The 14,534-nt window shown below is 38.5% G+C and overlaps 1 protein-coding gene across 3 annotated transcripts in view; it reads left to right on the forward strand.

The window, feature by feature from the left end:
* The window catches only part of LOC117779818 (serine-rich adhesin for platelets), a 41,638-nt gene that overhangs the window by 19,724 nt on the left and 7,380 nt on the right, over nucleotides 1-14,534 (forward strand). The window contains exons 2-5 of one of the 3 annotated variants that reach the window (XM_034616140.1): nucleotides 1,168-1,649; nucleotides 10,640-11,170; nucleotides 12,925-13,364; nucleotides 13,444-14,413. In XM_034616140.1, the coding sequence (XP_034472031.1) occupies nucleotides 1,401-1,649; nucleotides 10,640-11,170; nucleotides 12,925-13,364; nucleotides 13,444-14,413 (2,190 nt within the window). In that variant the 5' untranslated portion in view covers nucleotides 1,168-1,400. Of the gene's footprint in view, nucleotides 1-1,074; nucleotides 1,148-1,167; nucleotides 1,650-10,639; nucleotides 11,171-12,924; nucleotides 13,365-13,443; nucleotides 14,414-14,534 lie in introns of those variants that run through there. The other 2 variants (XR_004617033.1, XR_004617034.1) reach the window with 2 other exon arrangements.

A 14,534-nucleotide genomic window follows, 5' to 3' on the forward strand; every position in this document is an offset into this window, starting at 1 on the left:
CACTTGTTTTGACAGTCTACCACACGCACAGTGTGACAAAGTTTATTTGTAATGCAACAAAGCTTAAATTACTTTTTTAGAAACACGTGGACATTAACAAATTATAAATTTATATGTTTTACAATCAAAGCTAAGAGATGATAAAACAATTTGATTTATTTGTGAATTTCTTGCTGAATATATAAAAACTAAGTTGTCAAAAAAAATCATAAAATTGTTTATTTTTAAAGTTGTATTTCATTAGTTCAATTAGAAAGTAATGAATAGTAATTGAAATATCATTAAACCAATGTTTGGTTTGGTCTTCTATGGGTCCGGTATATGTCGTTGACCAGACCATAAAAAAAAAATTAAAAAAACAGATTCTTGCGCAAGTTTGACAATAATAAATGGATGTGTTGTCATTGTGGCAAGTACTGGCAGTTTAAACAGCAGATTCAACAACTCTCTTTCTGCCATCAAAAACAAATTAAATTAAGTACCTTAACACACACACACACACACATACACGCACACCAAGATAAATACACATGTTACAAGCTGTCTGTTGATCCAAACGGAAATAGACTGTGACATCCGCCGAGTTGCTGACAGCTCCGGCTGATGTCTGATGGCTGTTTGAGTCTTGTTTGAGTATGCCTCTGGTTCTGGCATATCCGCTGGACGTTGGCCGCAAATTTAATTAGAAATCTGCACGGGTTTGAGTTGGAGTTAGTTCAAGGCACTCGGCTTCCGCTGCTGCCAGCCAAACGGCAAACAAATAAAAAGAAATAAAAAACATTTTCACACTTTGCAGTATAATTAACTAACGAAATTTCTTTTCATTCTGCTCTTGTCATTTCAGCATACACACACACACAAACACACGGAATCAAATTAGACCGTGAAAGCAACAAAAAAATAAAATAAATAAAAGCAAACAGGCAGCAAAGCGTGCAAAAGGAAAAGCAAAGAAAATTATTATAGTTAGCATGGAAGTATGGCAAAGGGGGGAAATGGATGTGCACAGTAGCATGCCTAGAACGTCTAGAAAATGAATATTATGATAATAAATTAAACTTGCCATTAATTAAGTAACGAAAACGGCTGTAGAAGGTAGCAACAGAAGGTCGATGGTAGAAGACGGTAGACGGTAGCATAGTAATAATAAATAATAATTTGAAATAGGCAAGCGAGAAAATACACACAGAGAGCGAGCGACTTTGGGCCCAAGCACAGAGCCACAACTGGAGCCAGTGCAGCAGCCCTTCAATAATAACTTCAACTTCAACTTCAGCTTCAACTAAACAAGACGAAGAGCAGCTGGAGCGCGTCGAGCGTGCAAATTAAAAGCGCACAGTAGCACGAAAGGAATACAGCACAGCCGCAACAACCACAGCAACAATCAGAACAACAACAATATGGAAGTGGCAACAACAAACAATCACAGTCAGAGCCCTCATCATCATCATCATCGTCATCATCGCAGCAGCGGTGGTGGTAGTGGTGGTGGTGCTTCTGCTGCTGTTGCCGTTGGCAGTGGTTCCCGTTCACCGTTTCAACGTGAGGTGCGTGAATGGCAACGCATCGATCCGGACACTGGAGCGTTGTTCAGCGGACGCTTGGAGGCAGATCGCTGGATAAATGGACCAATGAACAGCTATGGCAAGGTAAGAGACCCTAGATAGATACTCAACAACGAAAAAATTAATTTATAAATAAATTTTCAATGGATTTAAATTTATAAAAAAAAAAACATCGCTTGCAATTTCTTAATTTTCTACTAAAAATATTCGTTACTTCTCTCAGTGTATTTTGACCTGATTGATTCCCAGTCTCAGGCCTAATTGCTGTTGCCTTTTTATTTGCAGTCAGTTGTAGTCTAGGCATGAGCTTCTTGCACATCAAAATGAAATTGAAAGGCACGCTCCGGGCTCTAAATGCAGAGGCGTCTACTAATTTAGTGCACTCCGCATCGGTTTTAAGCCTGATTGCCAGTTTGGTTAGCTGCCTTTCGATTTTAATCGGTTAATAGTTTATTTAGCTATCAAGCGAATGGAACGCCCCAAAAGCATCTCAACCGAAGATGGTAATGAAAAGATGTTACTTGGCAAACGAACTATAGGTTTTGTTTGACTTTTACTCAAACAGAAAATAATAATTGCAAAAATCAAAGAAATCTGCTTTAACTGATTAGTTGAATATTAAATAGATAACCCTAGATAGACCTCATGTAGAGGAAGTGGTTATAAAAATAATTAATTTACAAAAGATTAGAGAGTCAAAAATGAGATACAAAGTCTAAGCAATTAATATTTTGATGGTAAATTGTAAATAATTTGTGTCGATGTTATTCATGAAATATTTAAGTAGATATACTTATCTTAAATCTTTTCGTTACTTGCTTAAAGTCCGAATTGAAGCAAATAAGTAATTGAATAAAAATCCCTTAAATCTTAAAAAAGCCTATGATATTGCTTTCATCTGTCGAGAGTATCGAAAATGACCATAATTTTTGGCTCTAAGGATTGGAGAAAATGCTACTTAGTATTAATGTAATAAGCTGCCAAGGCTACAATGTTGTTAAGGAATCAGTTTTAATTGTTTGACTATATCAATATATATAGTTTGCAAAGAACAGCAGTCGTTAGCTCATTAGAACGAATGAAAGTAGCTAAACTCATCTCTCTCTCAATCAGGCTGTTTACAATTAAGAATTTACAGTTCCTCTGCTCATCAGAAATTACCCATACCTAAAATTCCATTGATGCCACTGGGCATGCGGTTCAAACCGTTAGCTACGCATAGCAAAAATAAGGAAAGAAAACGCTTTGATAAATCTTCATCGTATATGTATATAGTTGGTTAGTTCTTCTGGCTGATGGCTTTGTGTGTCAGGCAGAGGCAACTCTTACCACAGCCAACTGCATCGGCATCGGCATCAGCATCAGCATCAGCGTTGACCATCTTCACTGAGCCATAATTAACAGGTCGCACGCACGCGTCTGCGAAGCGCAACAGTAAAGCGACGTTGATCTGTTGGATCCACTCAGATACAAGATACACACGCTGTGTGTGCCACTTTTTAATCGATTTGCCAGCGAGTCTAAACGAATGAATCTTTCGCATTTGTAATTGTTAAGAGAATCAAACGCATGGCCAAGACACTTGAAAATTCCAGTGTTTGTTTTGCTTTTGTTTTGATTTGCTTTTATACCTTTACCTTTTCCTCACAAAACACACTCACACACACAAATGCACACCTCGTGGTGGTAATTAATGCGAGCTCTTCAAATTTCACTTGTCTTTGGGCCATTGTTAATTTTGTTGCCATTGATTGCTCTAGAACTTGTTGGTTAATTATAATGGCAGACGGGCCTCAGTCCGGTCAACAATTTTATGCTTGCTCATTGAGTACAGCAAGCACCCAGTACCAAAGACTGAGTACTGACTATCGACTGAGTACTTAGTACTGAGTGCCAGAGTCATCATCTTTGAGTCGTGCGTGTGGCCGAGTCAAGTTCACGCCTTAAGTGCTCTGATATACTTAGATAAATTTGAGACATTCCAAGATCTACTCTCAATGAAGTGACATTGCTTGAAATAATCGGAAAACTACAACGTTAAATAAAGTAAAAAAAAACTTGAGGGTTTCTTGCAATTACTTTTGTGCTATTTATTAGATACGGATATAAAAAATATTTTATTTTTAAAAGTTTCTTTACTATCGTTTGATTTTTCACAACATTAAGAACAAAAGTCACTTTTACAAAAAAAATTAATTGAATATTTTAATAACCATTTCCAGCATATATTTTTTTTCATAGTCTATTTATGTAGCTTTGTTTGTCTTTGGTCTAATCATAACTTGAGCAAACTTAAGAACATTTCGCTGCCAAGGATACCAATAGAATCCACTGTTGTAGGGACCATTTAGATTGCTATAAGAATTTTCAAATCATTAGTGATTAACCATCACCAATGCGAAAACTATCGTATTGAGCATATCTTCATCGAGTTCAACCAGTAGATGTTTATCAAGTCCAATGAAGAATTCGCCATGCAAATCGCCGAATCCCACTTGATAATCCCTCCAGTTGCGGTTAAAGTTTACTTTACCATTAAGGCGACGCTGAATGACCGTCCAGCCGGATCCCACCAAGGTCGAGTCACAAGGCACTTGGAAGGGTTCTGCTCCAGGCACTTTTATGGAATGTACATCTGTGGATTTACATAGACAGCTAGAGGATTGACATTGGTTCGATTGAAGTACGTATTCGGAGATTTCGGCTTTCAATTCTTTTATTTGTTTTTCCTGTTGCTCAATTTGTTCCTGCTCCTGTGCAGTTTTGATCCTTAACATCGCTATCATTTCATCCTTATTAAGGATCGCTCTTTCTAATTCCTCATGCTCAGTTCGGCAGCTGGCTAGTTCTCTTTCTAGACTTGCGATTGTTTTCTAAAATTTAATTTTATATTATATACAAATGTATGAGTTTAAAATATAAGCAAATACTCACAGCTCCTGCTCCTTCACAACTAGCTATTAGCGTTGAGGATAGCATTAAAACACAAATAACCAATGAATGTTTCAACATTTTTATAAGGCAATACAATATAATCAACCGTCGTCTAATCAAAACAAATCAAAACTAATTCAAGCTTTAAATTGGATTCACTGTTGAAATATTAGAACTTTTCTTTGAGCTTTTTAATGTGCACTTATATACGTATTATCAGCTGCTTTTTCAGCTTTCCGTTGTAGAATAATATTTATAAACATTTACTCAATTTATTTGCATGAAACCTAGGGCGCCCGTTGAACTATCAATTTCTTATCTATTATACCTATAGAACATTTCGTCTAATGTCTTAAAATCTTGAATAGTAAATGAAATATTTTCCACAGACAAAGCCATTAGATTTGTTCTATTAGCATATTATTAAATTATTTAATATAAAATAAAATAAAAATACAAGTTTTTCTTAAACAAAAAAAAATATAATAAACAAACAAACTAAAATTTTTTTATAAATATGTTTGCGTTGACTTAAACATAATCAAAACAAACAACAAAATTTATATAATTAACTTCACACTTTATTTGCTGGTCACTAGAGATTGTGTTTTATAAGAGAAATCATTTTCATTGTTTAATTCTTATTACTTGTTCTAATAATGTATTTAAATTTATAAAAATTTTCTATAAATACAAAAAATTTACAAAATTCAACAGATGCAAGACCTTTTCCCAACTATTAAATTCGCGCATTCACAGTTTATATGCCCTTTACATTTACTTTGTAGCTCTAGGGTATTTAGAAACTTGCTGTTGTGAATATACTTTTTCTTATTTTTCTGCCTAACTTATCGCGATTGAACTTTGTTGCCACTGCTGCTGCTGCTGTTGCCGCTGACTCTGCCTCTGCCTCCGACTCTGCCACAGCCTCTGCCTCAGCTGCTGCCGATCGAAGCAATCAATAGAATCGAAAACAATCAAAGAGCCCTCGAACTAGAAATGTAGCTGATGTTGAATCTGAAGCTGGAGCTGAAGCTGTTTCAGTGGTCAGTTTCAGTTTAAATAGTCGCACAGTTGATTTGATTGCTTGAACTGAGACTGAGACTGAGACAGACTCTGAGACTTGGGGATTTATATCAACGGCGAGTCTTTTGACTGGTTATCCCGCTGTGTCTGTTTGCCGACAAAGTCAAAGGCAAACTTGCCGACCACGAGCCCACAAAATTTCAATTGAATGAGTTCAATGCGAGCGATCTTTGATTTGATTCAGGGCACAGCTCGGAAGAGATCAACGGAGCATAGTAGACACATCCCAGAAATGTTGAGTGGAGCTTGAGATACCGTTAGACAACTGCTCCAAGAACTCAAAGTCATGGGTTGCTTCATTAACATTATGGATAGTTGCACAAAATTTACATTTTGCTGGAGCGCGCGACATGCAGCATTTGAATTATTTTTGCCAAAGTTGGAGTTGCAGTTGGAGTTGGAGTTGCAATCACCGCGGGGTAGACGTAGCATGTGGCAAGCCAAGTGCAGACTAACGGTAAAAAATCCGCTGGCAAGACGTCTTTTGTGGGTCAGTAGGTTACCAACAAGCCTCGCAGTCAGTCCGACGGGGGATCTGAGGATGAAGATGTTGCTCTCTCAGTTGATGGCCAAGTATTTGACCATTTGACGCTCTGTAAGCCATTGGGTAATGGCTACTGCTCGTAAATTACATGCAACTAATTGAGGATGTCAACTGACGTGTCTCACTTCAATTAAACACCGCCAGTTGTTTGTTTCCTGTACACTAACAGCACTGCATCTTGGCAGTCCATAACATGACCATGAGGCGGTCATGAACAGCAAGAGAGATGGGGAGGAAAGGGGAACACATACTCAAGCACTTATGTATCTATGATTTACTTATGCCAGCTGAAAGTATGAGTACTCGAACTCGTACTCGTACTCGTCTTAAGGCATTGTACGCTGTACTCTATAGAGATATAAAGCCAACGAGATCGTGACAGAAATAATGCATATAAAAATGTATATTATTAGTGTTTAAGAGGCGCAGAGCAAAGCCACAGCATGGCCAACAAAATGGCCATTGTTAGGCCAGGAAAGCAATTTAAAATGCAGCATGGCACAGTGGGCTCAAGGTAATCAAAATTACCAGTCAAAAATGTTGCAATAAATATTACAGCGCTGACAGGAAGTTAAAACAAACATAAAAAAATAAAATACAATAAATAAATACAATTATTAAGCAAAATAAATAAAATTTACCACGACCGGAAAATTCAAAATAAGTATGTTGTTAAAATCGCTTTTAAATACGACTGCTGTTAAATTTATTGCTAAAAATCTATTTAATAACAATTATTATTTTCCTTTCATAAATTTTTTATTATAAATGAAATGATTATCAACAAAAAAAACGAAAGTATAAATTGATAAAAGAATTTATATTTGCAGATTATCTACTTATTTTGTATTAAAATTTAATTCAATTCTAAAATAAAATTTTTCCTAATATGCACATATTTTTAAAGTAAAATAAATATTAGTGATGTAAATCCAAACTATAGATCGAGTTTTATATCGAAATAGAAAATCGCCAAAAATAAGTATCGAGTTGACGATATATCGGAAAATAATAGATCGAGTTACAAATATCGAGTTTTTTCAATAGAAACATTTTTTAATTTGAAAACGCAATTGTAATCACAAAATAAACGCGTACTTTTATTAGAAATCTTAGTTTTCTTGCATCGTTTTCATGTTTTATTCAAACTTTGTCAATTTGGTAGGTTATTTATTACGGTCGTTCAACAAAAATTGAACGACCAAACTCAATTCTACATATTACCTACGATAAACAATCCTCTGTGAGTTGTCGATTTTTCATGGAAATCGATTTATTCACCTCGATAGATCGTCCAAAAAATCATCGATAATCGCTTCGGCGAAAATCGAGCTGTAGATATTTCGATATATTTTTACATCAATAATAAATATGAATACCAAATATATAATCAAGGGACGAAAATGTAATTTTTGAATATAATTTATTATCGAAAGTCAAAGCTTGGTTTCCATTTAAGATTATAACCATTTTAGTGCGACTAAGAGTTTAAATGGATTTGAAATCGGTATTTTTGTACAATTTTAGAATTTATAGAATACCAGTTTTTATTAAGTTCCTAACCACTGTGCAGGCAAAGACAGTGCCAGCTAAAAATAAAAAGAGTCAACGCTTTGGCATGTCTATGCAACGATCTACGCCAGCCCTGCCGCCAGAAAAGGCGACATGCATGCGCAGACATGGAGCATATGGCAGGCAGAGGCTGACACAGGCAGACAGACAATGGGACGGACAGACAGTGAGACAACCCATGAGCTGAGATAGACAGTCAATCTTATGGCTGGAGACAGCCACGAAGACGAAGAAGACGCGATGCGACGCGACGTTGACGCCGAAGCCGACGTTGTTGCGGGCAGCAGCATCATTAAATTCGTTTAAAGCATGGCTTGGGCGAAAATATTTTGGCATAGGCCAAGTGAAGCCAAGCCAGGCCGAAACAAGACAGCGGAGTCTTGTAGACGTCTACATCATCACGACTTTGGCTTTGGTACTCACTTGTAATGTATGTGCGTCCCAGGCTAAAACCGAGCAGCGCAACATTTGCAGCTGCCGCATTTCGTTGAACCTTCAACTTGACTTTGAGCCAAAACAGCAAGAGCAAGAGCAATTCAGCCAACCAGCAGCCATAAAGCCATTGAGCATTTTTCGATTTGGCTCGTATATATCTGCCATAAGGCTTGGGCTTCGAAATCGTTGCTTTATCAGCAACATGGGGGCTCAAGTTCGAGATCATGACACTGATTCACTGATTGTTTTGCCGTGGCAATAAAAATATTTTTCAAATCCCGCCAGCTGCTGCCGCTTTGATTAGACCAAAAGCAACACCCCGTTCACCCCTGAAATGCATGGAGATTGGCACAGCTTAATTAGCTGGCTGGCAAGCGAAACCAGGCCAAGTCAGTCCAAGTCCGGGCCATAAAACAGCATCCAGCGGGCAAAAAGCCGTAAAGCCTACACATGTTCCATGGATGGCTGGGAAAAGAGGTCATCGATAGACACACATAGAACTACAGTCACTAACAAACAAAAATGTAATACATTGCCAAAAGGAGATTTAAGACAAGTCTTCCCTCTTTTGTCCCACTTCCCTCTCGCAGTCTTCGTCTGCGCCTTGGCGTGAGAAACTCAACGACAGAACGTGCATAGCCCAAGGGTTCGAAACTTGGCTTATAATTTATGTCTGCACCGCAATTGTGGAACGTATCTGGTACCCTGTTTACCCTTGGATGCTGCTCAAGGATGAGTGTGACTTTAGGGAGCTGCAAAAATGATTATGCATTTGCAATTTGGCCTGCGGTCAACATGGATTGACTGAGTCCAATCATAAAGCATGCAATGAAGGAACTGGAAAAACTAAAATTAAAATCATTTTTGTAGTTAAAAGTATGCCCAGTGACATCACTTAAGAAAAATACTTGCCACATATTTATAAGCTTATTCTTTGTGGTAACAACAACCACAGTTTGTCTTAGTCACTGAACAAAAACCATGAGTCAACATTGATATTTTTTCATGACTTTGGTGCTTAACATTTGTTCTTTATTCTTTGTTGTAATCAATTTTTATGTTTTTTCATTGTTATTGCTGTGCATTTGCATGAAAGTGGAGCATTGAGAATGCATTTGATTTGGTCATTGACACGAATATGCCGAAACTGAACCTTAATAATAAAAAAAACATTCTATCGCTATAAATCATAGCCATAATCGATTGGCACAATCGATCTTTTGGGCCGCACAACCACAATGTGTGTGTATTGGTCATGGCACGATCCAAATCCAAAATCATATAAAATAAACAAACTGTTAATTGTTCAGTGTGCACACTGAAAAGGGTGCAGTGGGTCAGTGGCTCAGTGGCTCAGTGGCTTGTGTGCATATTTGTGACTGGCTTGCTCTGGTCACGTGTGCAGCTGTTGAGATAAGAGCCCACTGCAAACACTTGACGTTCAAGAGCATTGGCTAACAGCCTAACCATAAATACACATAGACCAACACAATCAAGTACACACAACATTAAACACTCATACGCCCCGTTGGTCACACCCATTACATTTGAATATACAAGCTGTTTTGTCAGGCACAAACATTTTTCTCTGCTTTTGGTTGCTGTTTATTTACCTGGGTATAAGAAATATAGACGTATTATTCAATCAATAACTATGTAGTTAGTTAATGTGCACTAACTAAGCTATTATTCTCAGCCCTGTAATTAAAAAATATATTAAAATTGTTAGAATTGACGACACAATGTATTGCATTTCATCTGCTCGAATAATGTTACCCGTTTGGATACAAAGTAAATAAATAAATTTATCATTTTCAGATTAAGTATTACAGAGGAAGAATTATAAAAATTTGTAAACATTATTTGTGTTTTTAATGGCTTAGAACTTGTTTCCAAATCTGAGCTAAAACTAACACATTTATTTACTAATTATCAAGTTCAAACCAATATAATTTTGATTGAATGAACACGAATATGTAAGTTATATACGTTGTTTAAAATAATTTAGTTTTAATTTATCAATTCACACGGTCAAACGTGAAAAGTTTCTCACAAAAACAATCTAATATTAATTAATAGAAAAATATAATAATTATATAAATATAGCCATGATTAATAGAAAAATATAATAATTATATAAATATAGCCATGATTTATTGAGTTTCTCAATTCGTGCCTATTTTGTTTTGAGTGGATAAAGGGCTTTAAGAAAATTTAATTAAATCAATTGAACAATATTTTACAAGCCTGGATGTCTGATATTTGTTGCGTCTTACTCAGACTTGATAATTGTCAGATTGAAGTAGAAGAGAGCCAACAATCATCCGCCCCGTTGGCACTGATCGAACCTACTAAACTTGCCAAATGTCTTACTTACAAACTAAACAATCATAATACTCGAACAATACAATTAATTAAGTCCTTTTATCCAAAACACACATATTCCCGCTATCACTCAAATCCAAACACTCTGTCTCTCTCTCCCACTCTCTCTCTCTCTCAGATATCCGATTCCCAAAATATCTCACAGCCGAATGGCACACAGCACACACAGCGCAAACAGTTGGAGGTGCTACGCACCGCCAATGGCGCCATGCAGGTGATACGCACACAGACAGTACAAAAGACATCATCCACATCCCGTTGGTCCACCTCCTCATCCAGCACCACCACCCGCAGCAGTGCAACGCCCATGGCGCTATGGGCGCCCAAGCCCAGTCAAGGCGTTGACATTTGTGAGCTTAGCGACGATGATAATGATGATGAAGATGATGATGACGATAGCATTCATAATGACAGCGACGCTGGCGTCGCCGTCGTCATCGACAATGAATCTCCAACTGCATCCATGGCAAGTTACAGCCATGGCCAGGAGCTGGTTGATGATCATGTTGATTTTGTTGTGATTAATGGCCACTCGGACGCTGACGATCGCCAGTTTAGCCAAGACGCTGACGACGTTGCTCATTTGCACAAAATCGTCCACAATTTGTTACCCGATACCGCGCCAAGTTTGAAATTGAGCAATCTAATGGTAAGTTGTGCCCACCGTTATCCCTCAACCCACCTACGCCCTCTTCCTTTGGCTTGCCTCAAAAGGCGGTAGTAGCAGCTGCTTTGGGCCACAATTTTTTATTTGCTTGTTGGCGGCTCATTAGCATGCTACGATGTTTGCTTTTCGTTTTTCTCCATTTGCGTCTCTTTTCTCTATTCTTTTATTCTCCCTTTTGGTTTTATTTTGTTTAGTTTCTTTTCTTTTTTTTTTTGCACTACGATCGGCTTTCCCGGCCATGGCAATGACCGAAAATGGTCAGTTGTACTTGCAGCCTTTTGGCTTTTAACGATCTGTTTTGCTTGGGAAAAAGTAAAGTGGAGAAAATCACGAAAAATTCGGCAAATTTTCTTTTCTTTTATATTTTTTTTAAATTAAATATAACTAAGTTTTTCATTGTTAATTTAAATATAGAATTCGATTACTGATTAAGAAAAGTACCTACAAAGGTGTTGTATCGTAGCTTTAATTCTCCAGTTCAAAAATGTGTTATACAATTTTTTAAATTATACTTTTATTTTAGCAATTTTTATGTTTAGTTTAGTACAGAAAAGCTTACATAAGTTCCATTATCATCCAAATTTCACAAATTATTCAAAGTATATGAAGTTACAAAACTAAAATAAATAATTTTTTTTTTCAATATTTTCTGTCGATATTATACTATGTACGGTGATTTTTATTATAGGGTTTTTTAAGGAAATATTGATTTTTAATTTTTTTAATACAGTAAAGTTTTTAAAAATTAACTAGAGCTTAAGCGTGTAGCACCTTATAGACAGATATATGTGATCTATTGTAACTTGGCCAAGTATTTGACATAATCAGATTGAAGTCAGACCCAGACGACCACGCTTTGTATGTGATTCTAATGAAGCGCCTGGTAACAATCGATTTTAATAGGCAAGCTCAATTAAGCATTTAACACTTAAGCCAAATTTATGAACAGCAATCAAACCATTTTGGCAACCAGACATTTGGGTCATGACTACAAAGGAAATTCTGGCAAGGCAAACACTGTATCGAATCTTTCGGCTCGGTCATTAGGCAAACAGCAAAAAGTGTTTAATTATTAGGTCTGGCTCTACAGTCTGCCAGGGAAAGGGGGCATAGCTCCTCTCTCTCTCTCACACACACTCTCTCTCTCTCTTCTTGGTAGTGCCCAAAAGAAGAAGCAGACGCGATGCTCGAGCCAAAACTAACGCCCACAAACAAAGTGGCCATGCCCATCAATCTTAACACGTTCATTTCTTTTTGTCTGTTATTTTTGATTTTTTCAGATAAGTTAACCCAAGTAAAGTAACAGTATTGGAAAGTACCTAAAAAACACAAGAAATGAACTAGAATGGAACTCGAATAAATCTGAAAAGAAGCCGAAAATAAGGAAGTTAGATTTCGCGACAATATTAGAGAGTTTTTTGATTAGAATTATTTTGCACAGCTCGATTCGACTGTATTCTTTTACACATATAATACGCAAACTAAAACAATCTTGAATTATCAAAATAAAAATTTTCTTGTGCTTATACAACACAGAATAAATTAACAAACTGACAGTAATATTATAGAATTTAAAAAAAAAATTATGCGGAAATCCATTAAAGAGTTTAGCTGGAAGTAGAGGACTTCCTTGTTCAACTCCTTCTGGAAAGCACCCATATATTTAAAGAACTATATAAGAGTGTGAAGGAGAGAGACTAATGCGTTCGAAATCTGCTTTTGTTTGCCATTTACAGAAAAGCAGCTCGAGTATTTCCAGTCAAAGCAGCAACAACTCAAATTTAACAACTGCAACGGCAACAACAGCAGCGGTTGGCAACACCCACAGAAATGCGGCTAAAATAAGCCTACATGCAATTGTTGGCCAGACGACAACGGCAACAGCAGCAGCAACAACAACAACAACACCATCATCATCATCATCATCATTATCAACGTGGCCCAAGCGATTGGGACTGACGGAGCAGTCTGACTTATATGGCCAGAACAACAACAACAACAGCAACAACAAAAGGCGCGTGGGCGTCTCAACTGATGCTGCTGGCGATGCTGACGTAGCTGTTGCGGCCACGCCAACGCTGCGTCGTGATTTGGAAAGTTTCCGGCATTATAACAACAACACCAACACCACCACCACAACCACCGCCGCCACCGACGACAACGATGATGATTTGCGGTAAGTGCTTGAAATTCAATTTGAAATCGAAATGTTCATGGCATTATTGTATTGAACTTGCTGCCAAAAACACTTGCAGGCTCAGTGCTCGCCATCAGCGTCGCCAGCAGGTGTCCCAATCCGTGTATGCACCACCCTTGCCAACCACATTGCAGGGCAGCCTGCAACGCTCACGTTCGATATCCACGGATGATCTCAGCAACGATTGGCAGCTGCAGGAGGAGGAAGAAGAGCCGTGTGGCGATTGGCGACGAGTCAGTAAACTGCGACGCTCCTTTCAATCACAGGACTACCATAAGGTGACGACTAGGCCTCGTCCACGGCCATTGGATTTGCCCAGCAGCTCGGTGAGTGTGGCCCGCATTCGTGCCGAACTGGAGAACGGGCGTCGCCTCAATACGGCCATGCGCAACAATCACGTCGATCTGGCAGCCCTGGACAACATACTGAACCCCAACATACCAGCCACAGTCTCTGTCAAGCCGCAGGTGGCCAAGCGGAGCACGTTCCTCACAGCCGAATCCCTGCAAGAAATACGTGGCAAGCTTAAGAAACTGTCCGACGAGAGCCTCTACAAGGAGGACTTTCTGGTCCACCAAGCCACCACCAAGCCCGCTGTGGTTGAGGTCTTGCAGGCCCCTGAGCCATCACCTGCAGCACCTGCACCACTCGCACCACCATCCGCCTTTCGTGCAGTCCACAATACGCACAGCCTGGAGACGCGTCAGCGACCCAAGGACACCAGTTCCAGTGAGTGGCACTTGCGCCGTAAGTCCTACGGCTTTGAGAAGATGTCGCCACCCGAGAATCGCAGCATATTTCGCGTGGATGCATCCACAGACAGTGGCTTAGGTCGCTCCGGCGAGCAATTGGGCAATTGGTCGCCCACAGAGCGAACAGCTGCGTCTGCAAATGGACCTGGTTCCACCATTATACACTTTGGCCGACAGCAGCCGAGTTCACCGGACAGTCCCAACGAAGCCGAGCTCAGCAAACGACATTCCATTGCCGTGGAAGAAACTTGGCGCGATATACGCAAAACATCGCAGGTAAGTGAAGAGAGAAAAAGAAGAAGAGACTAGAAAAGAGAATTGTCAAATAAGGAGAATTTCGATAACTTCAGCAAGACGTTTTAGAATAAGTGTCAAACATGAGTTTTAAGCTGGTTTC

The sequence above is a fragment of the Drosophila innubila genome (assembly GCF_004354385.1).
Source record: "Drosophila innubila isolate TH190305 chromosome 2L unlocalized genomic scaffold, UK_Dinn_1.0 4_B_2L, whole genome shotgun sequence".
Classification (NCBI taxonomy): Eukaryota; Metazoa; Arthropoda; class Insecta; order Diptera; family Drosophilidae; genus Drosophila; species Drosophila innubila.